Here is a 27,505-nt window from a genome sequence, read left to right as displayed (position 1 = left end):
TTCATCACAGTACCCTCATAAAACACCCCCCCTCCCCCCGGAATACACATGCATACACATCCACAGGGAGAGATGAGACCAATGGTATGCGGTGGTGGTGTGTCCATTTATTACACAACACAAAGCACCTACAATAATCCACTCCCTTTTTGCGTCAGACAGTGGAAGATCTCACTTTTTTTTTCACAGTGATTTTTATGTGGACAAGTTTAGACACGGACATCAAACTTTGATCTAAATGGGGAAAAAAAAAAAAAAAAAAAATAGCCTACACACAGAAATTCACAGCCAGTATCACACAAAAAAAAGAAAGCAGTGTCAACAAACAACAGTAAATTGAGTAAAAAATAGAATTTAATCATTTAAATAGTCTTTCAAAATACAAACATTGATTTGAATTTCTAAATAATATACCGTTTAGTAGCTATTCTTAATTATAACTGGCAATGCTTATATGTACACCGTGGCTATACAAGGAAAGGTGTGAGGTTTGGTAAATTTATTGTATTGCTTATTTATATTAATGCGCACGTATGCAAGTAGACCCACAAATGACTGTATGACGTCAACAGTGACACTGCAAATGGCCCTCCACCCTAACCCCCGCCGTACCTAAAATGCTAGTGAAAAAAAGAAAAGAAAAATCTACCTTTGCATATATGACCCGTTAATATGGAGAAACTTAGCGGCATCTATGTTTTTGCTATCTTTAAAAAGGTTTGAGAAACATGGCTAGAACACAAGTTTTTCTTTTTAAAAAGACAGACGTATATAAGCTCAAACTTATGAAAACAAGACCAAACAGATCCATCAGTGTCACATTTTGCCAGATTTCCCATTCCACAGTGCCAGCTGTTGCTTATGTAGCACCCATGGATTAGCAGTTGCACTGTTTTAGCTTTACCACCACATCAACTGTGACACACACACACACACACACACACACACACTTTCTCTCACGAGGCATTTATGAGCCATACACTCCGTAAAGAAAACAGAAACAAATGAACTGCGGGACATTCGGTATGCCCACTACCCACTTTTTAAAACTGACAACAGATCACGAGTTACATTTGTCTCCACAGTTTGTTTTTTTTTGGCCATCTGGCTTACTCTGCCTCCTGAGGTAGCCTTCTGTAGCCTCACCATGCCACCGGACCTATAGAGCCAAGTAAATTGATCCCTAAAATCACAATCAACCTCAGACGACACACACCTGTTTACATTAAAAACACAATCAGCATTCACTTTATCCAACCCCACAACAGTGTGTTTACAATGTAAATAAAATACCCTTAAATCCTAAAAAGGAAATTGTATGAAAAAAAGAGAAAAAAAAAAGAAGCAAGTTTCAAGTCTTTACAAATTTCAGTACACTGTGAGCTGCACAAATAAAATTATAATTGGGGGTGGGTGGTTTTCTCACATTTGCTGGCTTTTTTTTTTGTTTTTTGTTAGTTTTTTTTGTTAAAATGTCCACTACAAATTGCATGTTTCTGTTTATTTCAGTGGAATTGTACATGGCTAAAAGATTAATGGCCCTTTTGGCCACTAAATATTATTTTTAGGGATCTGATTTTATTATCCGACACTGTAGCTTTGCATCGCATGGAAAGCTTACTACAGTGATCATTTATGCTGTAAATATACAAACCTGCTGAACAGTAAGCAGGACTTCCACACATCCAAAAGGGAAGATGTTGCATTTCTTGTTGCCCTAAGCCCATAATTGGGCACTTGCAAAAGTTCAACAGATCAGCTGATCTCATATAAAAGCATCTGAGATCTATGCAACATTCTTCACCACTGCAGAAAAATGCAGCAATGTCTCAACGTACACGTATCAATCATACAAATTAGTGTTACACATCACAGCCCACAAATCAAACAGGACAGACCTTTTCTTTTTTTCTTCAAAAACACACCTGCTGAAGTCAAAAACTGTGATTCTAGTGGAGTAGAGAGGGCAGTATACTTTTTTTTTTTAAAAAAGCAGATGAGGCATTTCTTTTCTAATCGCTCGTTGCCACACTAGCTTTAATGTCCAAGAGCCGTGTTCGTCCCTGATCTCAGTGTAGCTCATTGGTTTCGACTGCATACGAACAAACACACATGCTTGCTTGGATGGAAGCCTTTTTTTGTGTGTGCCAGTAGGATTTACATACAACACTTTACATATAAATTAACTTCCAAGCGGAGCATTTTATGTGCATACAGTCTTCATATACACTTCTCCTGGACTGTGAATCCATTGCACAAACTTGTAAAAAGACAGCTGCACTCACACCAGCGGCTTCCGCTTCACAATTTAATCCCCAAAGTGCTGCAGTTTTTTCTCAAATGTTTTTTTTGTTTTGTTTTTTTTAAATGTACTCATTTGGCTTCCCTGACCAAACCGGTTTCTACTAGAAGCTCGATTTTTTTGTTGTTTTTTTCTAAAAAGCAGCGCTTGGGGTCCCAAGAGTGAAGTACTACTAATCGAGGCATACAAATAGATGTCTCACCATTTGATCCACATTTTGAATGTGACAGACAATATTCGAGTCGTTATATTGCTTTTAACATATTGCAAGAAATTCCTATGACTTGCCTACAACGGCACACTAAACTATAGTAAATACAAGCACTTAGTGTGCACTTTATTCTGACCCCTTGTTGGACTCTCAAGCATTTTGCCGGGTATGTTATTATGGCTTTTCATGAGCAGATGTAGTACTATTTTTAAGTTCAAAAGCCACATGGTTGCAGTCTGTTATTCGGTACCTACATGTTGTTCTTCAGTGGTTAAGTAACTGCAGGTTGATGCTGTGAAGAAACATGCCGTGAAACGGTTAGAACTAAGAAATATTCTGGCATTTGTGTTAAATGTTCTCACGTGAAGAGCTTTTTACTGAACTCTGACAGTTACATCATTCTGTAAATGGCCAATTTCCACTTCACATTATTTTCCTTTCTTCCTGTGGCCTAAAGGAGATAATGATCGTTTCCTCATTATTAATTCTGAAATGAAAGCTGTCCTTTTCCATAAAACACACATCCACTCTTGAAGAGTAGCTCTCTGTTTGGGGCTTTCTCTGAATCCGCTCTACTCCTGCTCCTGCGTTTCTCTCTAGGGGGAGTCCATCATGGCTTCCAGCATCTCCAGGAATAGTTTGTGCATGGGCACCCCACCCCGGGTCTTGATGCTGTAGAAAGTGGTCAGAGCACGGCCAGCAGTCTGTCGGAGGAGAGGCAACGTTAAAAGAAGACGTCCTGCCCGCTGGGGGTCGTCTGGGCGCCGCTGACATTCCATCTCCAGCAGGGCCTGGTGGAGGAGGTCCCGCAGCTTCTGCACGGCCTCCATGTCCTCGATGTAAACAGAGTCTGACAGAACAACAGGGAGCACATGGTGAGGGAGTGTGGAGGGTGCTGAAATGTTCTCAGCTTTTGTCACAGAAAGAGAGGCTGCCTTGCCCGGTAATTGACTACAAACAAACTAATGTCAGTTGTTATTTATTCAACAAGCAGGGCCTGTAGTTAGCACTCATTGTAGGTGGACCTCTGAGGGACAACTACATAAAGGTTATGAGATCATATTTACACTACAGAGAGATCATTTGTGAGTTATTCAGCTACAGTGCGGATACCTGCAAGAAAGCAGAAGACTAGCCTTTAAAACTGGGAATATACAGTGTTACAGTGCACCTACCACTACAAGCTACAACAAAACGCTTCATAAGATGCGAGTAAAGGATGTGTCAAAATACTGAATTCTGATTTATATGTTCCCATAGCTGCTTGTCTGCAGCTGCAGTAAAAGTACCTGAGTTGGTGAGTGCGATGGCTTTTAGCATGACAAATTCCTCCCGGTCCACGTTAAGGGCACGGAATCGGCGAGCGAGCTGACTAATAGCTGCATTAAGCTCTGTCAGTCCGGCTGCACGTGACATCTCCTCGTCAAGGACAAAGTCCTCTGCGAACACCACCTCGTCCTCACAGCCGAGCGAGCGGTACGCTACGCCCAGCACGAGCACCTCCAGCCACACTGACTGCAGCACTGACATCTGGTCTGCCAGAGACAGAGACAAGAAGCCTGCAGGAGAAAGCACAAAGAAAGGGACACATTTAAATGGAGGATGATGGGTTTACTGGTACCAAGCTCCAAATAATGGTTTAGATATTTTAACCAGCTTCATATGGGAATAAATAATTTCATCTGAGCTCTTAGAATAAGGTCCTCGTCTCTTGACATTAAATGCACACTGATTTGTTTTGACTGTACATTTTCTTTAAATTTATTCAGCCTTTAGAGCCACGCTCATGCAGGCCATTCATAACAACAACAATCAATATTCTAGTCATGGTGTGACTGATGCTCTTCAGCGAGCCTGGAAGTCTCTTCCGCTGTTGCCATGCTATTGCTGCCTCTCCTCCCCTCCTTTATTCTCTCTGCATCTCTTACCAGGAATGTGTTTGGCCCAGCCAATGATCACAACCAGCTCACGGTCAGCCAGGTCACAAAGGGTGGTGAGCGTACGCTGGGCCGTGTCCGGCTGCAGAGGGTCGGGCATGGCAAATAACTTTTCTGGCTCTGCTACTAGAAGGTGGGACACGATGATGTTGTAGGAATCTGTCACAAAAACACACAACAAACGATGCATTAATTACTGTATACATTCAGACATGTTGATACCCACAACATCAGCACTGTCATTATCTAAACAAACGCATTCAGATATATTTTGATGATCTCCATTACTCTTCACTGTATTATACGCAGCGCTCTATGTACAGTATATAAATATGGATTTTAAAAATAGGCTTAGGATCTGCCAGCTTTGCCTGCTGCTTATGATCATTATTCTATGTTTATACCACAGCCAGATTCATGTAGCTTGAACAATCCAGGTCAAATTACATTAAATTAAAATCATTACAGAGCCAAAGCTTTTCCTGACCTGCTGATTTAAAGAGTGAAGACTAACAGTGAACCACATCAGGCACTAGGGGGAGCTGTGTTGTAGCTAATTCCAGTTTATTTGAAATGTTTTGTGTGTTGCTTTTATTTTCTGAGGAGCTTTCCTTTAAAACTTTACATTTTTAAGGGGAAAATTGTTCATTTCCAAACACATAAATCCACATTTTAACGTTAACTCAGTGCAAAGGGGAAAAAAAATCTCCCAAATTAACCAAATCCATCTGTATTTCTCCCTTTTTTCTACATCACTATCTTTCATCTTCTTTCAACTTCTTGTCATGAGTAACTTACTCCTGGCCCGGGCTGCGCTCTGCCTGTTAGTGATATGCAGTAGACATTTCTGTGAAATTTAGTCACCATCAGTGTAAGAATTCACGAGTTATAGCCAAAAAAGTGTTTCATGTTGCCACGGTGACCTATGACCGACTACTAATCAGTGCATCCTTGACTCGAAGGGAACTTTTGTGCCACATTTGCAGAAACTCCTTGAAGGCTATTTCATGACACACACAAAAAAGCATAATACAATTTATCAAAGCTCACTTTTTTCGCTCTCCTTTGTCAGCGGTAGAGGAGCACTCTGGTATGTTGCATTCTCCACTTCTGGGCGTCTTTTGTACTTCTGCCTTCCACCCCTGACCCTGTCCAGACGAACTCCTACATTGTGCAAGAATCAGCAGTTCTCGTTTAGGTCAGCAATAAACTAAGCAACTGCACAATAATGAACATATTGGAATAATAATCAAAGTCTGGTCACACTCACCCTCTTTAAGCATGCCTACTTTCAAGCACTTGGTGAAGCGGCATGCCTGGCAAGCCTTTCTGCGCCTTTTAGTGATTTCACACTCATTTGATGCTGGACAGCTATATTCAATGTTACCTATATGAAGAAGCAGAAAATGTTAATCTCAACGAATGTACAAATAAATTCGCGAAGAAGCAAGTGCCTATACTCTCTCTTATCTTTCAACCACACACACATTCTGCTATTCCTCTTTTTTTATGTCCTACACTCCGACTATACCAATCCTCATACAGAGGTGTGACAGTGATTTTGTTACACTCTCTGGAAAGTTACAGAAATAATGTCAGGAGTTCATGAAGGTCCCAGAAACAAGCAACAATATGAAAGATTTTCAAAACTGCATACATTTCTTGTTTTTTGGGACAAAATAGCTTTTTTTTTTTTTGGAAAATCAATGAGAAGTTTTAGCGGTATTCTAGAAAACAAATACGTGTTTTATACTCTATGTTTTGTTGTGAAAACATTTAAACACATTTAAAGTGCTTTACCTGTCACTAAAGCAAACTTTACCACAACACACCTTGAATGGTTCTCTTGAAGAATGCTTTACAGGCCTCACACGATGCAACACCATAATGGTAACCTGAGGCCACATCCCCGCAAACGAGACACAGCCTCTTGGGAAGCGTGCTCAGGGCGTACTTGCATCGACCTGCCCCATTTCCAGCGGAGCCCTCCTCTGCCCCATCGCCACCCTCATCCTTGAAATGGCAACGCAGAGCTGGTGTGTACAGTGGCGGGGAGTAACGTTTAACGTTGTCTCCTCGGGTCACTCCGCCTCCGCTATGAGAAGAATCTGAGGAGGCCCCGCCAGGGCTGGTCCGACCTCCCCCGCCTCCCTCTGGACTACTTGGTTCTGCCTTTATGTAGACATCTGACCGACGCTCACGGGAAGACATGATGTCTGCTGGGCAAAAGGAAAAAGAAATGTCAAAGTAAATAATAGCACAGAGACTTTTAACTCACATCTATATCTCTGAGAAAATCATCAGTCACAGATTTTCATGATAACAAACAAAAGTAATAAAATGATAAAGCAAAGAAAAAAAGGATGTAAATAAACATCTCAGTAGTGTAGTGCCCCTTCATGGGCTACAACACTTTACCATATTCCCACCCCAGTCTTTAGTCCTTCTTAAAGCTTTTTAAACCATCAAACTGTTTGCACTACTGTGTGGGATTTGTGATGGTTTGAGCATAAACACTGTAATCAGAAGGAAACAGGCAGCAGAGAGAAAAACATTTCAAGTTGTGGTGATGCAAATGCTGCTTTAATCTACTATCAAATTAACCTCAACTAACCTTCCCTAAACTAAATGGTAAATGGACTGATTCATATATAGCACTCTTCTACTCTGAGCACTCAAAGCACTTTTCACAACTTGCCTAATTCACCCATTCTCACAAGCAGTTTTTTTCTATGCTCTTTCTATCCAACATTTACACTCTGATGGATGCATCTTGCCCAAAGATGTTTGACCTGCACCACCAACCTTCTGATTAGTAGGAGACCTGCTCTACCACCTGAGCTATATATGTATGTGTGCTTAAAAGTACAGTGTGTAAAATCTTACAGCAGATTGTAGCTCACAGTCTACAATTGCTGTAATCAGACTTTTGCATAATCTTAGCCACTGTAGGACAAAGACATTAAAACACATTACGTTTAGACTGTACCCCATAACAGCAGCCATTATGGGGAAACGCAGAGCATCTGGGAACATGTTTCTTCTACTGTTGCTGCATAAAAACATTTTTGTACAAACTAAATTTGAATATATTTAAATAATATCGACACTTGGAAAGAAATCAGGAATGAAAAACTGATAAGTGTCAATGAAATATTTTCTAGAATTTTACATTTTTTCCCTCCAGTCATCTCAAACACTCTTGTCGCCGTTCATCTGTAGAGAGTACAGGGTGTCACTTTGTTGTTTACCCAGATGTCAATATGTGCCCGTGTCTATTTATTCTGAATGATTAAAACTTTGTAAAATGAGTCTATTAGGAATCTGTAATTCAGTGAAATGTACTTCTGCCCAATAAAAGCAACACCGAGTATCGCTGTTAAGAATGTCCTGAACTTTTCTGTCAGTACGCGCTGCTGTTTTTGTTTGTCTGTCAGCTGTTTCTTTGAAGAGGATCAAATATTTCTGAACTCATACATGACATGAGAATGTACTCACACTGTTTATCAGAGAGAAAGTGCAATCTTTAGGACACTCAAGCCTAACATTAGCTGACACAGCGTTAGCTTTTAACCAGTTGTTGTTGTTGTTGTTTAGCCAGCTCGTCGCCAGCTATCCAGAGACGGGAGGGTCATCTGCTGACAGATTAGACCCCTGACTTCAGCTCAGGAGATGAGGCTTGAATGAGAAGCAAGGGGATATTTTACCCAGATGCCAGTGGTGTTGTCTCTTTCATTTGTGTTTTCACTTCTTTGGTCAAGGGGACCCCCTCTCAGATGATGAAACATAAGTATGAACCTTCCTATTTGGAGTCTGAGGATGCAAACATAAAATAAACTGTCCCTCCAAATGCTTATGAGTTCTCCCTTCCTCAACCTTTGACATACTACATATGTGGCTGGTCCTCTACATACATACAAGAAAATGCCATTTGGCTTCTCACACAATTTAAAATACATCCTCCACCAATTAAAACAATTAATTAATTCAAGCACTCCGCAAATCAATGCCTGAACATGTGACTGCATGAGCCAACTGCAGCTGCACCTGGCAGCTCGAAGTTTCCTGGACTAGTCTGGATGTGTAACACTTCATTAAATGGCTGATGCACAACAAATATTTAAATGTCTGGCACAGCAGAAAGCAGATAATCATCTAGTGACTAGAATTACTCCCTACTTTAGAGAGGTTAATCAAAAATAAATCATATTCAGCAACACAACTTATTCAACCACAAACTGCAGTATGCACAGACATGAAGGCCAAAAATAAATGAATAAATAGTGCAATGGTTGCTGCAGTGAACTTTCCAACATCAACTCAGCCATCCTTAAAAGCGAGCCTTTACCGAGCCTCAGCAAATCCATCCGCACACTGAAATCATCAAAGTAATCATATTCCATTTGGCTAAAGGCGTGTGTCCACCAAACACTGTGAGTAAGCAAGACTTCAGGAAAACGGTCACCATAATGGACAAAAGAGCGATTCTTGAAGTAGTAATACCTGACGAGTATGTGAAACATTACTGGGGAAAAAGAAAGGGTTTATCTAGTTCTTTGAGTTTTATTCGCATCCATCATGCAGGTGCAATGAATTAAGTAAAAAACTTCATACTATTTGTCATCAAAGATTGGTTTGTGAACATTAACAAACAGGAATGTGGTGCAACACAAAAGTGAAATCAGTGGCCTGTTCATTTAGTACAGTTTTTTTTTTAAATGTTTCTTCTAAAAAACACACTGAATTTAGATAAATAAGTAGGTCCAATTTTATTTTGACACAAAGATTTGTACAAACGTGAAATGAAATGCATGAAAGTGCAACAAAAATATTGTCAACGATCTTAATGAATAATTATGACAAATAATCATGACCTTAATGCTGAACAAAATAATCATGATCATCATATTGGCCATAATCTTGCCTTCTAAAGATATTAATGAAAGCTATCAAAAACACGTCGCACCTTGAAATGCACTCCAGCGAAGGAGAGAAGTACGCAGAAGATGTTGTTTGACATAAAAAATGAAAGAGAAGATTCAATTACCCAAGTGAACATGCACTTCTAATACCAAAATCTGCATCTCTGTGAGTAATTCTGTGTAATGCTTTTAAGCTCAACTTAGTTTTAAAGCCAAATGTCAGGGTTCTTAATGTCAACCATCCATATAAAATAAGACAATCAGCTTAAGAGCAGTCTGATCTCTGACATATAATGTAATAATATCAATGGGGCATCTGAGGTTTCTCGTCTTTATGTAACTTAACAAACTGGTGGGCGAGTGTTTGCATGCACAAACTGACCACCGCTTTGCCCAGCCCAAGCGAGGGTCATCAATTCAGAAGAGAGCGGATCACGCCTGTATTTAATCACTATAAAGACAGACAGTTGATAAATTGCCACCAAAACACTCTTGACATGTTTTATTATTCTACCTGAAACGAACTTTGTTTTCTTGATTTGAATTGTGAAATTGAGAAAGTAACCGTAACGTGAGCATGAACTGTCTCTTAGCTTCACCTCTTAAGCATTAATGCAGACCCTTACTTGAATGACTGTGTTAATAGATCACTGCGTGAGGACGTTGAGGAGGATTTCTGCAGTCTAAATAGCCTCAATCCAGTTAAGTCCTCAGTTTCTCTTGCACACATAGTAGCAATCTACTGCAATTATCCAACATTTTTCTATTTGTTTATCAGGTGGGCTGATAATCCACTCAAGTCTCGTATAATTACAAAACATGTGACTGTGACAACAAAAACAGTGAAGATTCTGAGGCTTTTTGTGATATAATCAATAAACATCAGTCCTGGGCTGGTCAGCTTTGAGTGGTTTATCTCTGTCAGTTTAAAAAATTACTACTAATTACTACTGTGTCAATAATAAACAGCCTCTTGTTCAGACATATTTAACATCAAACTGCACTTCTAAGACATGACCATCAGAAAAGAGCTTTCTGTCTTTGCTGATGGGAACCACTGAGAACAGAACAGAGAGCCTCAGACTGAAAGCACACTATGAGAAAAACAGTCAGAGTTAGTCAGTCCTACTAACAGTGTCAGTAGGTACTTCCCAAGCAAGTAAGCCTTTATCATACTTATTGCTGCAGCAGATAACCCAATCCTATGGTTGCTGGAATACAATTTTCTTTGGAGTTTGCCCTCTCTGTATATGAGAGCTGTTTGGCAAGCCTCGGACACGTCAAAGAAACTTATCCTGTTTAAAGTTTAGCCTACCTGGACTCACTGAAAGCTCAGTTAATCGCTCAACCAGACAGTACCAGTAGTAGCACATAAACACAGATACTGAACAGTGTCATTTGGCTTTGCTCGGACTTGAGTCAGATCATCAGGTCACCATGTGCACCGCTGGCCAATTCGACTTCTTCTTTGGGAAATGTCGGTTTCTTCATAGAAAATGTTAACAAGCATGCGATGATAGCTCTCTGGTTACTCATTGATTCGACTAAAGCAGCGCGTAAAACCTAAAGAGGTCTGCTAAATAGCTCTGTTATCTACTTTATCAGCCATAGAAACGCGTGGTGTTTGCTGTAAACTAATTCCAGCGTGTTTGGTGTAACGTTAGCATGAGCTAGCTTCAAGAGTAGCGAATACATAAATGATAACTGTATGTTAGCTAACTAGGCTAGCTAGCCTACGTTAATCCTGACTATCCAGCTCTCTCCCCCTAGGGCCGAGGTTTATTTTGGTCACTCTAACCCGGACTAGGCTGCATCTTACCTGAGCGGTGACTAGAGCAGCACTGAACGATAAGTCTCCCCACGGTGTGCTATCATGACACAGATCCAGCAGAAAAATCAGTATCCAGACCACCAGCTCCTGCTAGCTCGTGCTGGCTATGTGCGGAGATGGGCCGGCCTACAATCGGCTTTCCCTAACAGCTGGGAGGCGATGCAGGCTAAGCACATAGTAACACTTTCACACTGTCATCTGTAAATGTCTCATTTTAAAAGTTAAGCGTCATATATTTACTATATTTTTTGAATGGAGTAAAGGAAGATCCCAAATTATACTGATCAAATATAAGATGCTTCATTGCCAGCTGGAAATCTGATTGGCATTGTCAGAATTATAAGTTAGCATTGTTAATGAAGGATGCAATTAAACTTCTAAACTGTAATATATATTATTTTTGATCAAATGTTTCAGCTTGCTTAAACTAACAACAAAGTTACAATAATCTAGGGGAAGACAGCTAAACTTTTAGCTCCTGGTGTTACACACAAATGTATACTGCTGAAGATGTGTTTCCCCTCACACAGTATCCCCAAAACAAAAAAGAAATTTAAAGTGTCACTGAAGAGCCACAGGCTGATACATTAATTGTTCTTTCTTTCTGTCATCTATCCGCCTCTTGCCCCTCCCTAACCCATATTTTCTGTTTGCAGAGCAATCACGGCCTGTCGTTTCAAGTTTGTGCCCTCATGATATAATTTCGACAACAGACCAAGAGAAGTATCTGTGTTTAGCTGATGAGCCTGCTTTTCTCAAACAGGAACATGTCCTGGAAAGTGTATGACTGCAACAAAACCATCATAATATACGGGTAACATATATAAGTAATGAAAAATACGGTTGTGGCACTGTAACATTATTCTCTGTTGTTTTTACTCAGCCTCAATCCTTCTACAAACTTGCTCATATCTGTGCATGTCCTAAAGGCGTCAGCTGAAAGTCTACCACAAAGTCTACCTTTATAATGACTGAATTGTGAGGAAAAAGAGGCACTTGTTAACACATAATCCCAATTGAAACACGGCATAACGGTGTAACATTTCATCAACATAAAAGGTGACGTAGGAACAGCTTACCTGTTTGGTGACCTGGAGCTTGAAGCCTGTGTATGTCTCACTCCAGAAGACAGCTCAGTAAAATGATATTGCTGTGGGCTGAAGTCTGCAGTTACCGGGACACCTGCGAAGCAAGCAAACGCTTCTGAGAGTATTCCCAAAACTTGCAGCCAAGCCAAAGAGTTTGCTTTTCATGTTTGCCCTTTGTGCTTTGAATGGTCAAATCCCCACAAGGACACCGCGTCCGGCCTCATAATGACCATAATGTATGCAAACTCGCAGCAAATGATTGGCAGGCTCCTAACAATAACTGTGGAGCTAATCTTCACATGATCCAGAGGAAGCATGTGCTCTGCCAACAGTTTTTGTTTCTTCTCTAATGAGGCGTATGGATACACCTAAAACCAACTGTCTTTCCAAAAATACATAACCCAGCCTATCTATCCAGATTTTTACACACACTGCTCATACCCTCCCCCTTTACACTGCGTGACACACTCCAAAGGTCACAGTCACAGGAATGCTTGAAGGGCAGACAGAGAAAAGCCAACACCTTGTCTTTCAGTCATACAAAGTTATAAACTTAAGTTTGGTGATAAAGCTATGTAAATAATTAAATTACTTAGGCTTAAAAACAAACACAAAAACCCCAAATGGAATAGTATTCCAGCTTGTTGTTAAAGTCTAAATATGACTGTTAAAAAAATGCCATATCCCAAAAAAGGACACCTATTTTAAGCAACTTTAAAAGTGTGCAAGGCTCTTATATATGAAAACAAACTGAGATGCTTTTCCCATTTTGTCTGGAGGTTAAAACAGCTGACAATTTCATTTTTATAAGTCGTTTCAGTTTCAGACTCTAATCCCAGTAGACTGTTGCACCCAAACAGCTCCTTGTCATAAATGGATTTCCAAGTACACTTTCTATTACATAAGCAAAAAGTCAAATATCACACCTCGACAAGCTCCTTATGTCTTCAACCGTTTAAAGCTTTCTTATCGTGGTTTTGTCAGGGGCAAGGTCTCCGTCAGTGACACGGCATCACATTCACAGACGCGACACTAAACTCAGTTTAAGGGTTTTAAATGCGGCGCACTGTGGAGACAGGGAGAACAGCACCCAGGGGTGACCTTGCCTTACTGATCTCGGACCGGTGAAAGGTTAATTGCCGAAGTGGATTATGCCTTAAGATCAGGGATCTCAATCCTGGCCCAGGAGGCTCGACAACTTACATAGTTCGGTGTGTTAAAAACGAGAGAAATATAACTCGGGAGATTAAAATACACAGAAGAGAAGTTAAAGTGTGAACAACTGAAGAAGAAGTGCCGGAGGGGCATTCTGCACATGAGAACTTGCTGTTTAAGTAACAGCATGCAAGAAAGAAAAACAGAAGAAAACACTTATCATCTGCATGTTGGTCTTTATTTTCTACATTAACGAGTGTGGCTTACTGGTGACTAGAGTACTAACCACCAACGACTCCTCTAGCATTTATTGAAGCATGAATTAGTCCCAAGGTATACATGTGTTATAAGCTTGAAATATGGCGTGCACTGCAAATTATCCCACAGTGTAGGCTATTAACTATTTTCCGGCTCGTGTCCCATATCCCCATTAACGTGGTCAGGCGAACTTAGAGCTCTTTCGGGCAAATCGTGCATGCACATCAGGCTGTCGTCAAGACAGCTGCCACGTCCAAAAAACACTAATAATGGGCAAAACACCCCATGTGTGCTCAACCTCGGAAGTGTAGGCTAAGACAAGATACTTACTAGGAAATGTAAAAACATCACGGGGTCGTTTTTGTTCTTAAATATTTGAGGTCAGTCAAGTCTTTGCGGATTGCAAGTCCACTGGCAGTTGAACTGGATTAATGGCGCCGTAAGAGCCTCGCGACGTTTCTCACATCGCATCACGATGTTAGCATGTAAAAAGGGAGATAACAACAACCGGCGACACAATGTCTTCGCCCGGCTGTTCGGCTCCGTCCACTGCTGTTAAAAAATTCCCGTCTTCGCCTTCCACAACTGAGGTTGTAGCTGAACCTTAGCGTCAAGTCTCCAACAAAAACAGCATCCACATCCGGTAAGAGTATTTCACAGCAAAACTCCGTCGACATATTAAACCTTTCAAACATTTACCAAGCGGGAAGATGACCAAAAATAAAAAATAATCCAGTACAAAAGTCTCCCTCCTTTCCGTCAAATCCGTAACACATTTTAAAAAAGATAGAGACGCTGATATTCTTAAAACGAACTCTAAATGCTGCTTTTATTTTAACAGTTCAACTTCCGGCACACCTCTGGCTTTCTTCCGCGCATTTGACGGAACTCAGTGACGTAGCCTGGATCTCGTGCCTGCTCTCCTCCCTCTGCCACAATTTGCGTCCACTGGGTCTCCGTTACGTCTGCACGCACCTACAACCCGCGTCATCCGCATTTTAATAAGGGCCTGCAACTCGTGAAAAAAATATGACCCACTCCACGTTAATTCGCGTACAGTCAAGGTGTATTCATTCATTTAGACGAGCTGCTTCAAAGTGCTGATTTCAGACCATTGAGTGCTTTTTATAGCAGTGAACCCTTCCACACTAAAGAAAAAAACCCCACGGCTTTCATATTTGCTGTGAGATTAAAAACACGGGTCTGTTGTATTATTATACGTTTTGTGGCCTATATTCAGAAAGCCTTTATGCTTAAAACACCATAACGAAAATGGCTTTCTGCAACATGCTTTATTATTATAATTATCACATTAGCTATAGGGCACAAAATGAGGCTGCATGTCCTTTCCAGGACACCTCTGTGGAAAATGTAGTCATGCTTTTGGTCTTGTGACGCTGACCCGTCTCACTCCGCCGCTGCACAGCATCTGGACATGAGCCAAGGAAGAAGAGATGAGGAGAGCTGTGCCAAGGGTTGAGAAAGTAAAATAATTAAAGGATAGTAGTCTGAATTTTAAAAAAAAAGGAAAGAAAAGAAAAATACTTGCTTGGAATACAAAGTTCGCCCCCTGTGTTATCCTGTATGGGCTTTTGTGTAAGCCTGCTCTACCAAGGTTCACTTTATTTGGCAATTTTATTATACAGCAAAGAAAACAAACGATTTTCTTTTGTCAACTTAGAAGCCTCCTGCTTCTAGAAATAGTCTGCTGCCCCCTGCGCTCCCCAACACGCCTGGCAACAGCTGGCATTAAGAAAGCAGAGGAGTTGTCACGAAAGAGTTGAAAAGCTTTTCTACTGGTGTGGTGAAAGTGGAGAGGAGGGGGAGGAAATCAAGAAAGACAAAGAAATCGGAGTAACCATAGTAGCCTATTATTTAGATATCTCCACCCCAAAGCTGCCCGGCGTGATCCGGCTCTAATTATAGCCCAGTATACGTTGGTTTCAACTGAAGCAGTGAGCGCTGTGTCCGAGGTGCGGGACAGCAGGCTCGCTGTGGTTACATAGATCCGGCGCGCTCGCGGGCAGGATTTTCGTGGCGCGCGCCTCACAGGGAAAACTGACGGCGGTGTCACTGCGACCTTGAAGCAAGGTCATTCAGCCTGTGCTGCAGAGACTGCAATTCTTCTGCGGGACTGCATCACACTGCTGCAGACTCTGCATTATCCGGTTGGAGGCGAAACCCGTCATGCTATGTTCGTTAGATTTGCGCACAAATCTGTTTAAAGCGTTTTGTACGATTGTGTTTAGCGTAATAATATAGGTCTAAACACGTGACTGCGCATTGAGTGTGGATGTGCGGGAATCAGAAACCTAAAAAAGAAATAGAAAAAAACACAGTGAATGCCAGATGGGGTCCCTGCGGGTGCTCCTCATAGGGGGTCATGACCTGAGACAGGTGTCAGCTGATAGGCTACATAAATTCTAACAAGAAGCTCTTTTTTTCTTTCTGTATCCACAAAAGGCACTGGGCACTGCATTAGTGAGTCATAGCCAGCACGACTGACTGAAAACAGTCTCCACCTATACTACAGACGCTTATTATTAGACTACAGGCTGTAGCAGGCTGATTCCAGAGTGGGGCTGAACTCATTTAGTGCACTTAGATCCACCTTAAAACTTAAAAAAAAAAAAGAAAAGAAAAGCTGGTCATACAGATTCAGCCATCACCAAAAAATGCAAGAACATGCAAGGGGGAACATTCTCTTCACAGATGTTTTATGCTGCTCTGCTGTGCACATGCCATGTTGTAGTGGTTATGAATAGCAAGGTCAATGTGCGCAAATGTGGGGTGAGATCAGAGAAGGCTGATTTGATTATATGTTCAGGATGGTCATGTGAGTGCTGACTAACTCTGTCAGTTTTGTTTGAAATGACCTGTATCGGACCGTGACTAGAGCTTCAGTGTGTCCTCGTTATGGGGCAGCTTTGGGGATATGTCTCTAACTGACACTACACTACAGTCTGTCTCTTCTTTTTTTAAAAACCTGAATACAGAAAAGCTTACATATTTACAATCCTATAAAATATTTATTTATTTCGATTTTAATTTAGAGTGGAATTATTCTTTAAATCCAGGCCAGTAGTGCTTTAGCCCACCCATGTGGCCACCACTCGACCCCTGGTGGCAGCTCGGGGAAACTGCAGCAGCGGTGCTGATGACGTTATAGCAGCTGAGCAAGTGTCCTCCAGTTAAAGGTCACCCACTGCCACTGCACATCATCGCTGTCTCCTGACTTCCTGATTGCAATGCCAGAACAGTGCCTTTTCTTTTTAGACATCCTGCGGGGAAAGTGTCAGATTTCCAGAGGCCGGTCGACCACTCCGTTGTTTTCTGCGCTCTGCTTACTCACCACGCAGACATGACTGCAGGCTGCAAGTGTGGCATCTAGGTGGTCACAAACAAGCGCACACAGAGGGATAAATTTCAGTTTTCAGTTACAGATTAGATGTGTGAAGTACAGTTGCATCTTTGACATTGAAGGTTTGCGCCACCTGCTGGCCGTGTTTAGAGAGAAACAAGCTGAGGAGGAGGAGGGGTGTGTATCTACATTAGTGACAGTCTCAACTTTTGTGTATCTGATATTTTGTAACATTAAGGTACACCGGCTTTCCTTTAAAAAAAAGGATACATAGAACAAAAGAGCAGCAGTCACACTGTACTGCTGCACTGTGTTTGTCCTTGGTGCCATTTTCAGGTTGAAACAAGCTAGAATTTCAAACAGACTATCATTTACACGAGTCAAATGAGCAGCTACACAGCACATTCTTAAAAGGATAGACTGACAACTCAAAGGTCCATGCTATAATGCTATTTATACACTGCATTATGTGTGATATGCAAGTCTGACAGCGTATGCCTGCTTTTGTCTCCACCAGCCTAACCAGGCCTATAGAATGCATTAAAGTCAATGCTCGAGTTACTTTATCATGCTTAGAGTGATACTTTTTCTTCTTATTGCTGTTTGTAGCTATATGCCATGTTTTCTGCCAATATGGCTGCACGCTAAATATAAACTTTTACTTCAAATGTGATTATTTTTGACTCTAAACTAAGCATCTGTTCAGTTGAGGAAGAATAAAGTATTCTCAAATCATCCCCTCAAATTAGAAAGTGATTTTTAAAAGCATCTTCATTTTACCAGTGTTTTTTTTTTAAACCATTGGTCCTCAATTACCAAACATATACATTAGCCCGTTCTTGCATCATTGTGATGTCATAAATAAATAATGATGAATGATGAATAAATAAAAAGTGTTTTGTACAGTAATCTCTATGTCCTTTTATATGATATATTACTTAATATGTTTATTGAATTACTTTATTTCAAGGTCAACTATGACCTTGGGCGCCAACCATGAAGGTCAAGGTCAAATGCTTAGCCAGCCTAGTTACTCGTGTCCCTCATACAAGGCCTTGTATATTGTGAAGAAGGTTGAAGACCATCCGTAAAAATCGTGGGTATTATAAAGTTTTTACTGAATTTCACATTGACTGAATTTTCACCAAAATGAAATCACCTTGAGCTGTTTCCTGTATCTACCATCACACAGAAATTGGAAATGATATCTGGTAAACTGTGGACACTAGACTGCTAACAAACAGGCAAACAACCAGACAAACAAACTGAACTGTTTACATACTCCCTGCGTTTCCAGGGAGAATGAACTGAAATGAACCCATTCATCCAGTTTTTTAGCTGCTTATCCAGTTTAGGTTTGCAGGGGGGCTGGAGCCTACCTGTCATAGGGCAAAAGGTAAGGTACACCCTGGACAGGTCACTAGTTCATCATAGAGCTAACACGAGGAGACACACAAGCATTCACACCCACAGCATCAACAGTTAACCTAACATGTATGTCCCCCATACAAATTCTACACAGAACGGTCAAAGTAGCTCAATGGATTTAAATTCAGAAACAGGAATGAACAGAAGTGTGAGAGATGGGGGATGATGCTGGAAATCTTTGAAAAATGTGAAGAAGAAAGAAAATTGAACTTTTAAATTTATTTCCATGTGTTGCACCTTTTCCTGTTGGTAAATACTCCACCCCTCCTTGCCATTCCTACTACAAAAAGGAATTAAGTAGAGATAAACAAACTAATGACAGAAAAGCCTCTGTTTGTCACTATCTACTATAGAGATTTGGGGTTTTATTATAGTGGGCCCACAGTTAAAATGAAAATATTTTTTTTTTATATAAATAAGATGATTACTATATTTGCCTATTGGTAATAAAATGCTCAATTCATTTCTTGTTTTATTAAAAACAACTTTATTAGGCAGATGTATGTAGTGCAATAGAATTCAATGCATTTGGCCATGAAAATCTAAATATAATGCAGTTTACAGGATTTAAAAAAGATTTCAATACATACCAAAAATGTACAAGAGGATCTCGAGTACCTGTTTATTTGTTGGAGGGATTCAGTAGTTACTGTCACAGATCAGAGAAGCCTCTCTTCAGCACACTGGTGTATAAAGTTTATCGTGACTACTATAAAGATTGTTCACAGAGTCGTACTGCACTTCAGTCCTGGCCCACTAGAGAGCAGTAACTCCTCAGCAAGTAAAGGGAACACTGGCATGAAAATCTCTTCATCACCTTTAAGGGAGGCATAAACACTCACATGCTAAGAACATTAAATGCAAAACCACACGTGGCTAAGGCTTCGACATCTTGTTTTTATCTTGAATGTCTGTATGCAGGCACTATATATTCTACAATTAAAACTCCTCTGTCAAACGAGACTCAATACATTTGCTATCATTCACAAGGCTTGGGTGGCAAATCTGGAACGGATCTGGGGTTTCTATTGGGTTCCTTCTTGTTAGTGCTGTTGGGGCTGTTGTTTTTGTGGTTCCTCTGAGGAACTGGCCTTCTGTGGCGTCTCCTTTTTGGCTGACGGGGATTGGGCTTTGTTGGATTTAGCAGGGGATCCAAATGTAGTTTGCCGCTCTGAGTATCCGAGGACTCGTCAATAAATGCAAGGTTTTCACCAAAGTAGTCCAGAGGCTGGGACAGGTGGGGGTCAGGAGGAGCCTCCTCCTGTTTGGGTTCTGCAGGCTTTTCTTCTGGGACTCGCTCCGTCTGAGTGGCCTGAGAATCTGTCTCCGATCCAGACCCTGACTCATTAGAGGAGGACGATGATGAAGACGAATATGACCCAGACTCTTCCTGACTCTCACGCTGCTCTTCTTGCCCCTCAGGCACCCCGTTAGCTGATACACTGTGACCATGGCTTCGAGGGCCGTGGCGGCGCTTTCTCCTACGCCGTTTAAAGGGGTCATCGATTTTTCCTGGCATGCGAAAGTCCACCGACATATTTTGGATGTTCTGAGTCCAGTCAGTGGCGTGGGCTCGCAACTCCTCCATCTGAAAGGAAAAGGATGAAAGCAGAGGTGATGGAGAGGAAGTAGTGGAGACAGCAGGTGATAAAACAGGCATAAAAGAACAGGAGTACCTCAGCCCTGGTCTTCTTTGAAAGAACCCGGAGCCAGTTACCAATCATTGTGAGGATAGATGCAAAGTATGCAAGCCCCAACAAGATCCAGAACCACACCAAGGGTTTGTACCAGTGGTCGCTGCCTTCCTTTCCTGAATCCCCTTTGACACAAAGACACATTATACAGAAGCAGGAGGTAAAAAGGGGCCAGCGCATTCACACATCCGCCCATGAAGCCATCCATTTCCATGGAGTAAATAAACTGTTAAGATAGCAGACTAGCTAATCAATAATTCATCTGTGAAGAAAATCATCATAAATAATTTACGACATTGTCCGCGCTAAGTGAACTTAATGCACCACGACTGACAGCTATATTTATGGATGACTAATTAAGTCATAGCTCCTACTTATCAACAGATCAATACCTTCAACGAAAAAGAAAAGTATGAAAAAGTAAATGATATAAGCTATACTGATCTGGAAGCTATGATTGTGTTTCAGCTGCATCACTTTTATAGAGCCTAATAAAGCAGGATGTACACTAGTGGCAGGCTATGGGCATCCGTGGTGGTGCACAGGGTGTGGAGAGTGGAAAGGATCTCATCTTAATAAAAATAAAAACAAAAACAAGCACAAAAAAATCCTGCAGACTAATTATTGGGGAGATACTGGTGGTCTGATGTGACCTCAGGGGTGAAATAAACCTGTCCTCTCTGCATAAAGTAAGGGTGAGCACTGACTGTCTGAAGAAAAACCTGACACCAGATCCACCCACCCACTTATCTAGTTTAGGGTCATGGAGGGGGCTGGAGCCTATCCCTACTGCCGCCTCTCTCATGCTGTATTTTTTGGTGTTTTGTTCCTCCAGCTGTCGAAAGCCTTAGTTACATATTATTGCGCAATTTACATGACGAACTGCTCTCGAATAAATAGCACAGCTGATTATCCGGTACTGAAATAAAGTCCGCCTATAAAAGCATCAAAGTTTCAAATGTCAGCTTATCAGTAATAAAGTTTTATAATAATCAAATATGTCAGAACAAGCAGAAGGAGCCATTTAAAAACTTTGACAGTATCAAAACACATGGATTGGGTGGGGGTGAGGGGGTGGTGGGGATCACCTCCCTTCAAGCTCTTATAAAGAATGGAACTATCAACAGAGACCAAAGCCATTTCTTGTAACTGGCTAGAATGATAAAGGGCCACCGCTTGAACTAAAATAATACTGAGACAGATGGCCTTTTTCCATTTCCACTTTCCTATTCTGTGTGCACCACTGCAAACCAGCGTGGGTGGTTGATTATATACCTGCAACATAGTCTCCAAACCCCACTGTGGTCAAGGTGATAACCACGAAGTAGGCTGATTCCAGCAGGGTCCACTCCTCCACCTCTTGAAAAATGAAGATTGGCAGCGCAACAAAGAGCACGCAACCCAACAGGATGGACAGGACAGCTGAGATCACACGCACGATGGTGGGACTAACTCGCCATTTCTGTCAGAAAAGGATAACCAATTAGTTCCATGAATATATAGCCTGTATATAAAAGATGGACGTGGTGACGTGATGTCACTCATTTCTTTGTGAAGTCATTTTTTAAGCCTTGAGTTCAGTCTTTTCGCCATCTCCTCTTTAGCGTTTTGAAACCAGACGTCATGAACGAGGTTTGGGTCTGACTGAGAAACCAGCCTGCCAAGCTATGCCGACTCTGAATCTTATCCTATTTTATCACGTTTCTGACACTGATTGGACCCCAAATATACAAAATAAAAATCTTGTTATGTCTGAGAAGACTTGATACCATCAACTGAGGCCATAAATGTTTTGGATGAAGGGAACCAAACGCTTCTATGCAATTGAGACCAATTTCTTCTTTTCAAATACAGGTGTAGGCTTTAGATGATGTAAGGCATTGGCTTCACTCTTGTGTTGTGATCCATCTGTTAGATCCATCTATTATTTATAAAATCTATGGATAAGTATGTTTACAGTGGCAGTAAAGAAGACATTTTAAATATTTTTTGAAGCTCTGACCAGGAAGAGCTTCTCTATCTTGGCCACAGTTTTCCTCAGCCCAGTACCCAGATGGTCTCCCACTCCAGCGAGCAGGATACCAAACATTGGGATTCCCACCAGGGCATAGAAGATGCAGAACAGCTGCCCTCCTTCTGTTTTGGGAGAAATGTTTCCAAAACCTGCACATGTGGGATCAGAGGTAGAAGAGCAGTTGTTTAAAGACTTCAGATGTAATTAATGAGTCCCATCATGCAATTAAATTTAATGAACAAGGACTTTTAGCTGGACACCAACCGATGGTTGTGATAATGGTCCCTGAGAAAAAAAAGGCACTGGCCAGATCCCATTTGCTGACAAATGTAGCGTTGCCTATGGGATCCACACCTGCTCCAGTGGCCTCCACCACCTCCTGGGAAGGGACAGTGGGGGGAAGGTTAGTACTTAGTTGATGAAACACTCCAATAATTAATGTTTCACTGGAAAAGAGGCATTAACAAACACACGAATGAATGAACCCATCCCTGCTACGGGGTACAAAATGCACTGTCATGATCAAAAGCAGGAAGTTAGCGGCGATGAGCAGCTGTGACGGCTCCATTCTGTCCCGGGCATATCGAACCGCTTACAGCACAGAATCAAATTCCCTGATTAAATTATCGGAACATAAACCTAAGCATGATGAGGTTATGAATTAACTTGGCCTCTGCAGAAATCATTAAAACCAATCAATTAAAAGTTTAGATTGAAGATTGTAGAAATGTCTACTGCCAAGTACGTCTGTCCCAACAGATTAGCAGAAACTGACTGAACTTCTCACCCTTTCAAATTCTATTTGTGCAGTGACAACTGACTAAAAGAGTAGGTTTGAAGTAGGAATCAAATCAGTGACACTGTAATTACAAGATATGTGCTGTAACTGTTCGGGTATCAGTGAGCTCTGACTTTGCATGAATTTACCTGCATTCTAGTGGATACAGGAAGACACTGCAGTGAGGTTTTGTGTCCAGAGGGTTTAGCATACGATAATTAGGTTACTTTTACTCCTCAAGTTACATTAAAAGCGAGAGGCAAATTATGAGGTTAGTCATGCGCACCTCAGTCTCAGCCTGTGTACTCTGTGTACCGCAGAAAGGGATGATTTGGAGCCAGAAATATAATCCTTAGTAACTGTGTTCAAGAAACGTCCTGGGAATGCTAACCATAAGTGAGAGGTTCAGGTTTTCATGACACAATTCCCTCACAGATGTAGTGAAATACACAACATACATGCAAACAGCAACTATGAAAACACAATGGTGTTCATACTTTACATGCTATCAAATGTATGTGATATAGAAGTATTAATTAATCTGCTTATTATTGACAATCATTTGTCAATGTCACATGATTGTTTAGATAGCCAGCAAAACTTTATAAAGAAGGAAATTGAGCCAGGGGATGTTGTCACACTGACTTCATGAATTGCTTGAAAGATTTAATATTTATCTATATTCTTATATTTATTTAATTTCAGCGTACAAACTGGCAGCTGTAAAAGTTGTAATTTCGCTTATCTAAGCTCAGCTTATACTGATATACAAAAGGAGACCCTGCACTGATAGCCAGACCATGTGAAAAAAAGTCACGTGGAGAAAGTTCACCAAGCACAACTCATTATTTATTAGCCTTTCAAATCCATAAATTTAGAATCTGGGGTTGGCAGTGATAAGAACGTCTATACGGAGGGACAGCTGAAGCTCTTATTTAAATCTGACATCTCGAGTCTGCTGCTCTATCTGGTACGGTGGTGTCATCTTGCCAAGATCTGAAGAGCTCCCTAAGGTTTTCAGATAAACATTTACAGTGACGAATCAGAAAGTAGCTGCACAAATGTTGCCTGAATTGAAGACCTCCGGAAAATTCTTTCAGTGTCCAAAAATAACATTAGACAATTACACAACATGCCTACATCAAGGCAATGATACTTTTGTTTAATAAATTCTTCAATAAAATAAATGTCACATGATCAACCACATCAATATCTGCTGGTAGAAAATATAGCATGATCTTTGATAAAGTATGGTGTGCTATGTGACAGATGCTTGAGGAGGAAACTGCAACTAGAAGATGAAACATCTGAATGTAACATCAGTTCGGTGACACATGATCCACAGTGGCTCAATAGCAGTTTTCGTGTAAGCCGACATTAAGTGCATTGTGTCCCCACTTCTATAAGTGCACTGAGGTGCAAAGTTCACCCAAACCATCCCAATCCTTTCTTTCTTTTTCTGATGGAACCAAACGGACGCTATCATCACATCACTGGCTGCATATTATGAGTGCATTTTTTTAAAAGCACAATATATTAGTATCTACATGATTTTAATCAAGCAAATTGTCAAATGCTCTTTTTACAAGTAGAGAAACAAGAAAGTGTTTCAGCTTGGACTTCTTACTGTGCTCACCTATTCATTTGGATATTTAAAAAAAAGACACCTAATCGCTCATGTGCTTCCTCTAAATAAACACAAAATACAACAAGACCTGCTTGCGTGCTTCAGTGTCCTTTGATCCCTTTAACCTTTTCCCAAATGTCGCCGAGTTCATGCGTAGATCGCTTTGCAAGCGTAAACAGTAATTTACAATGTTCATTCTAGAGTGAGGACAAGCGTCTCAGGATCACAGCTAGGTTGCCAACGCTCGACCCATCTGTGGGTCAGCTGTCACGCAGTTACACTCATGAAAGGAACCTTGCATAGCTGCTCTGACCACACCTGTTATCTGGCTCATAGTCGTCGTGCTGTGCTGCTGCACTGTGTCACCAGCAAAGCTCCACTGAACACGTTACACATCTGAATGATCATCCTAAGGATCCACAAACTCAGCCAGTGCGTATAAAACATGAAGCAGGTATGTGTCACGCACTCAGCAAAAGTGTATTTTTAGCTAGAGAGGCAGTCGGCATCAGAGGTCATCATGACACTTGTTTGGAGTTTGTTAATATATGATTAACAGAAAGCAGCAGCTGGGCAAAGCTAGAGTCACTTTTTGAATGCAAAATGTGTAGTTTCAGTAACTCAAAGTTTGCTGTATGCTGTTCGATTTAGTTAGTTGCAGTATCATATCAGGTAATATCGTGTCATGTAGTATCGTATCGTATCGTATCGTTTCGTGTCTTATTGTTTAGTATTGTATCGTAGCAATCAATATGACGCTGTACCTGATGGAGATTGTAAAAGAGAAACAGAAACAATTTTTACATTTTCGAAATAAAAGCCAGATAGTGAATGGCTCCTCTCTGTACCTCTATAAGAACCTCCAGCTTGTCTGAGTCGACACAGGAGAAGTTCAGCAGGAAGTCCCGGCGTGTGTCCTGCAGCTTCATGTGCACGCCCTCCTCCTGCGGAGCCTCCAGGGCACGGAACACCACAGCTCCCAGCACCAAGTAAAGAAGAACCCCCGTCAAGATGGCGAGCAGGGTGGAGCAGCGCATGGCTGCACCTCCACTCAGTCCAAACGTTGGCTGCTGCTTCTCTCTGCCAGCCTCAGCGCTGGAGTTGCTGCAGCTGAAATATCAGCAACCACACAAGTAGACTGGTTACACACTGACTACGGAGCCTGACAGCAGCCCAGGCTGCCCACACGCCTGCAGCAGCCAGACTATTAGGTCCACAGCAGGCATTAAATGGACTCAGTCATCACCACTCTGCTGACACACATTGAATGCAAGATCCAGCACATAAAGCCTGCTCTGTGACCTGCCTTTAACTGAACAGATGTTGCATGAGTATCTATAAAAGATAAGCGATCCATGTCATGAATAGCTAAAACAGATGCGATCATAACAGTGGTGCTCACCTGTTAAGCCGCCCTAGTTGCCCCCGTTTTCGTCTTTTCCAGTCCCTCTCTGTGCTGGCTCTGAGGATGGAGTCCCTAGAGCCGTAACCACTGGGGAGCCCGTCCCCCTCACACTCTGAAGGAGGGGACACTACACGGGACCACAGACAGATTTTTATGTGTAATTCAGCAGTTAGTTTCAAATGAGTAAAGAGGAGCAAAGGGCTCACTTCCTTTAAAAAAAAATAGCTGTCAGCGCCAAGGATCAATGACAAAGAAACAAAGCCCTGAGGTGTGGCAGTGCAGTTGTTGTTGTTTCATACATCATCTGTACACATATGTATAACAGAAGCCTTTAGTTAGTGATGACCCCCAAAAAAGGGGGGTTTCCAGCACTGGATGGAAAGTTAGAGAATTATGATTTGGTTTATTCCCTTTAGGTGATGTTGATCAAAAGTTACAGTGCTGGTGTGGAACAGCGGTGGAACTAAAAAACCAACAGATATGTCAGACACTTTCTGGGAAGTTTAGGAAATTATTTAAGAAGGTAGTATTTTCACTGGGATTTGATAAGTCTGCCACTTGCTATTCATTTTGCATTACTGGTCTGTAAGCCAGAAAAGGAAAACAAAAGAAGCTCTCATCCTCTGAAGTTCGTTGACTGTGGTGCTGTAGTCAGCAGGTCCGCTGGATTGGATCCAAAATTAGAGCAATAAATTGTCACACTATGACTGCAAAAAGCACTTGGGCTCCGAAGACTTTTACAGCTGCTAGGACTACACAAGGGGGCAGTCCATTTACTGAATTAAATGCATTCCAATCAGGAGTATTTATGAAGCACATCCTTTAACAGCATAAAATTACCTTAAATATTTGGTTATTTATACAATCTCATAGATTTGTAAAACAGTCAGCAAAATAGAACAAATATCCAAAGGTGCATGTGAGTAACCGTGTAACTGTAGTTCTTTAAAGAACATACTTATCTACACTACTCCAAAGAACATCTAAACACTGATCACAGCAAAGCAGTTATTCAACGTAAACATATATAAGACTACAGCACAGACTGATCATGGACCAGCTGACAGAAGGAAGTTGTTCTATCCTGTGCATTAAGTCCCAGCAGTGCTTCTGCAGCAGCTAAGCTTTATCCATCCACAGTGATACCATTTTATTACCACTTAGAGTCCCTCTGGGTCCATAAGATTCATGGTACTGACCGGCCCCTGTGTGCTTACCTCAATATGTAGGATCATAAGATTCCAGAGAAACGGCCACCTCATGCAAAGCGTTTCAGGAGTTCGAGCAGCTGCATACTGGGAGTTTGTGTGTGTGAGAGTGAGTGTGTGTGAGAATGATGGCTGGTGCTGAGTGCACACGCAGCAGAAGATACTCAGTCAAACTGACTTTATATAGATAGTGAGGGAGTGAACTGAAGTGAGACAGAGAGAGAGAGAAGGCGGAGATGGTGGTGAAGCTAGACTCAGCTTGTTCAGTGTCTTTTTTAAAGATTTC

At 41.4% G+C, this 27,505-nt stretch overlaps 2 protein-coding genes across 5 annotated transcripts; both read right to left on the bottom strand.

The window, feature by feature from the left end:
- Nucleotides 1-87: 87 nt before the first annotated feature.
- esrra (estrogen-related receptor alpha) lies at nucleotides 88-14,321 on the bottom strand. Of its 3 annotated transcripts, XM_004557313.6 has the most exons (8): nucleotides 14,035-14,321; nucleotides 12,283-12,385; nucleotides 6,283-6,666; nucleotides 5,721-5,837; nucleotides 5,501-5,614; nucleotides 4,442-4,609; nucleotides 3,803-4,072; nucleotides 88-3,363 (listed from the first exon to the last, which is right to left on the bottom strand). In XM_004557313.6, the coding sequence occupies exons 3-8, from the start codon at nucleotides 6,659-6,661 to the stop codon at nucleotides 3,110-3,112; spliced, it is 1,302 nt and encodes a 433-aa protein (XP_004557370.1). In that variant the 5' UTR covers nucleotides 6,662-6,666; nucleotides 12,283-12,385; nucleotides 14,035-14,321; the 3' UTR covers nucleotides 88-3,109. The 3 variants fall into 3 exon arrangements, with proteins under 3 accessions (XP_004557370.1, XP_004557369.1, XP_004557368.1); XM_004557312.6 differs by lacking the exons at nucleotides 12,283-12,385; nucleotides 14,035-14,321 and adding an exon at nucleotides 11,192-12,266; XM_004557311.6 differs by lacking the exons at nucleotides 12,283-12,385; nucleotides 14,035-14,321 and adding an exon at nucleotides 9,417-11,166.
- Nucleotides 14,322-18,969: 4,648 nt separating this feature from the next.
- Nucleotides 18,970-26,087, bottom strand: kcnk4b (potassium channel, subfamily K, member 4b). 2 transcript variants are annotated; one of them, XM_014408610.2, is made up of 7 exons: nucleotides 26,009-26,087; nucleotides 25,455-25,716; nucleotides 22,466-22,580; nucleotides 22,190-22,350; nucleotides 21,463-21,649; nucleotides 20,170-20,312; nucleotides 18,970-20,081 (listed from the first exon to the last, which is right to left on the bottom strand). In XM_014408610.2, exons 2-7 carry the CDS (start codon nucleotides 25,641-25,643, stop codon nucleotides 19,473-19,475), a joined length of 1,404 nt encoding a protein of 467 aa, XP_014264096.1. In that variant the 5' UTR covers nucleotides 25,644-25,716; nucleotides 26,009-26,087; the 3' UTR covers nucleotides 18,970-19,472. The 2 variants fall into 2 exon arrangements, with proteins under 2 accessions (XP_014264096.1, XP_076745134.1); XM_076889019.1 differs by lacking the exons at nucleotides 25,455-25,716; nucleotides 26,009-26,087 and adding an exon at nucleotides 24,695-24,866.
- Between the last annotated feature and the right edge of the window lie 1,418 nt (nucleotides 26,088-27,505).

Source organism: Maylandia zebra, linkage group LG10, assembly GCF_041146795.1.
Source record: "Maylandia zebra isolate NMK-2024a linkage group LG10, Mzebra_GT3a, whole genome shotgun sequence".
NCBI classification, from domain to species: domain Eukaryota; kingdom Metazoa; phylum Chordata; class Actinopteri; order Cichliformes; family Cichlidae; genus Maylandia; species Maylandia zebra.
Note: the sequence above shows the minus strand (reverse complement) of the source record. Positions and strands in the feature narration are given on the sequence as shown.

What these genes read in the sequence shown, in the direction of transcription:
- esrra (XM_004557313.6), bottom strand. Translation starts at nt 6,661, where the DNA reads ATGTCTTCCCGTGAGCGTCGGTCAGATGTCTACATAAAGGCAGAACCA. An exon ending in AGTAGGCATGCTTAAAGAGG is followed by an intron (nt 5,615 to 5,720) that starts GTGAGTGTGACC and finishes TGCACAATGTAG; the next exon opens with GAGTTCGTCTGGACAGGGTC. An exon ending in CTGGGCCAAACACATTCCTG is followed by an intron (nt 4,073 to 4,441) that starts GTAAGAGATGCA and finishes TTTCTCCTGCAG; the next exon opens with GCTTCTTGTCTCTGTCTCTG.
- kcnk4b (XM_014408610.2), bottom strand. Translation starts at nt 25,643, where the DNA reads ATGCGCTGCTCCACCCTGCTCGCCATCTTGACGGGGGTTCTTCTTTAC. An exon ending in AGCTGGAGGTTCTTATAGAG is followed by an intron (nt 22,581 to 25,454) that starts GTACAGAGAGGA and finishes GTCCCTTCCCAG; the next exon opens with GAGGTGGTGGAGGCCACTGG. An exon ending in CAAAGAAGACCAGGGCTGAG is followed by an intron (nt 20,082 to 20,169) that starts GTACTCCTGTTC and finishes TTTTCCTTTCAG; the next exon opens with ATGGAGGAGTTGCGAGCCCA.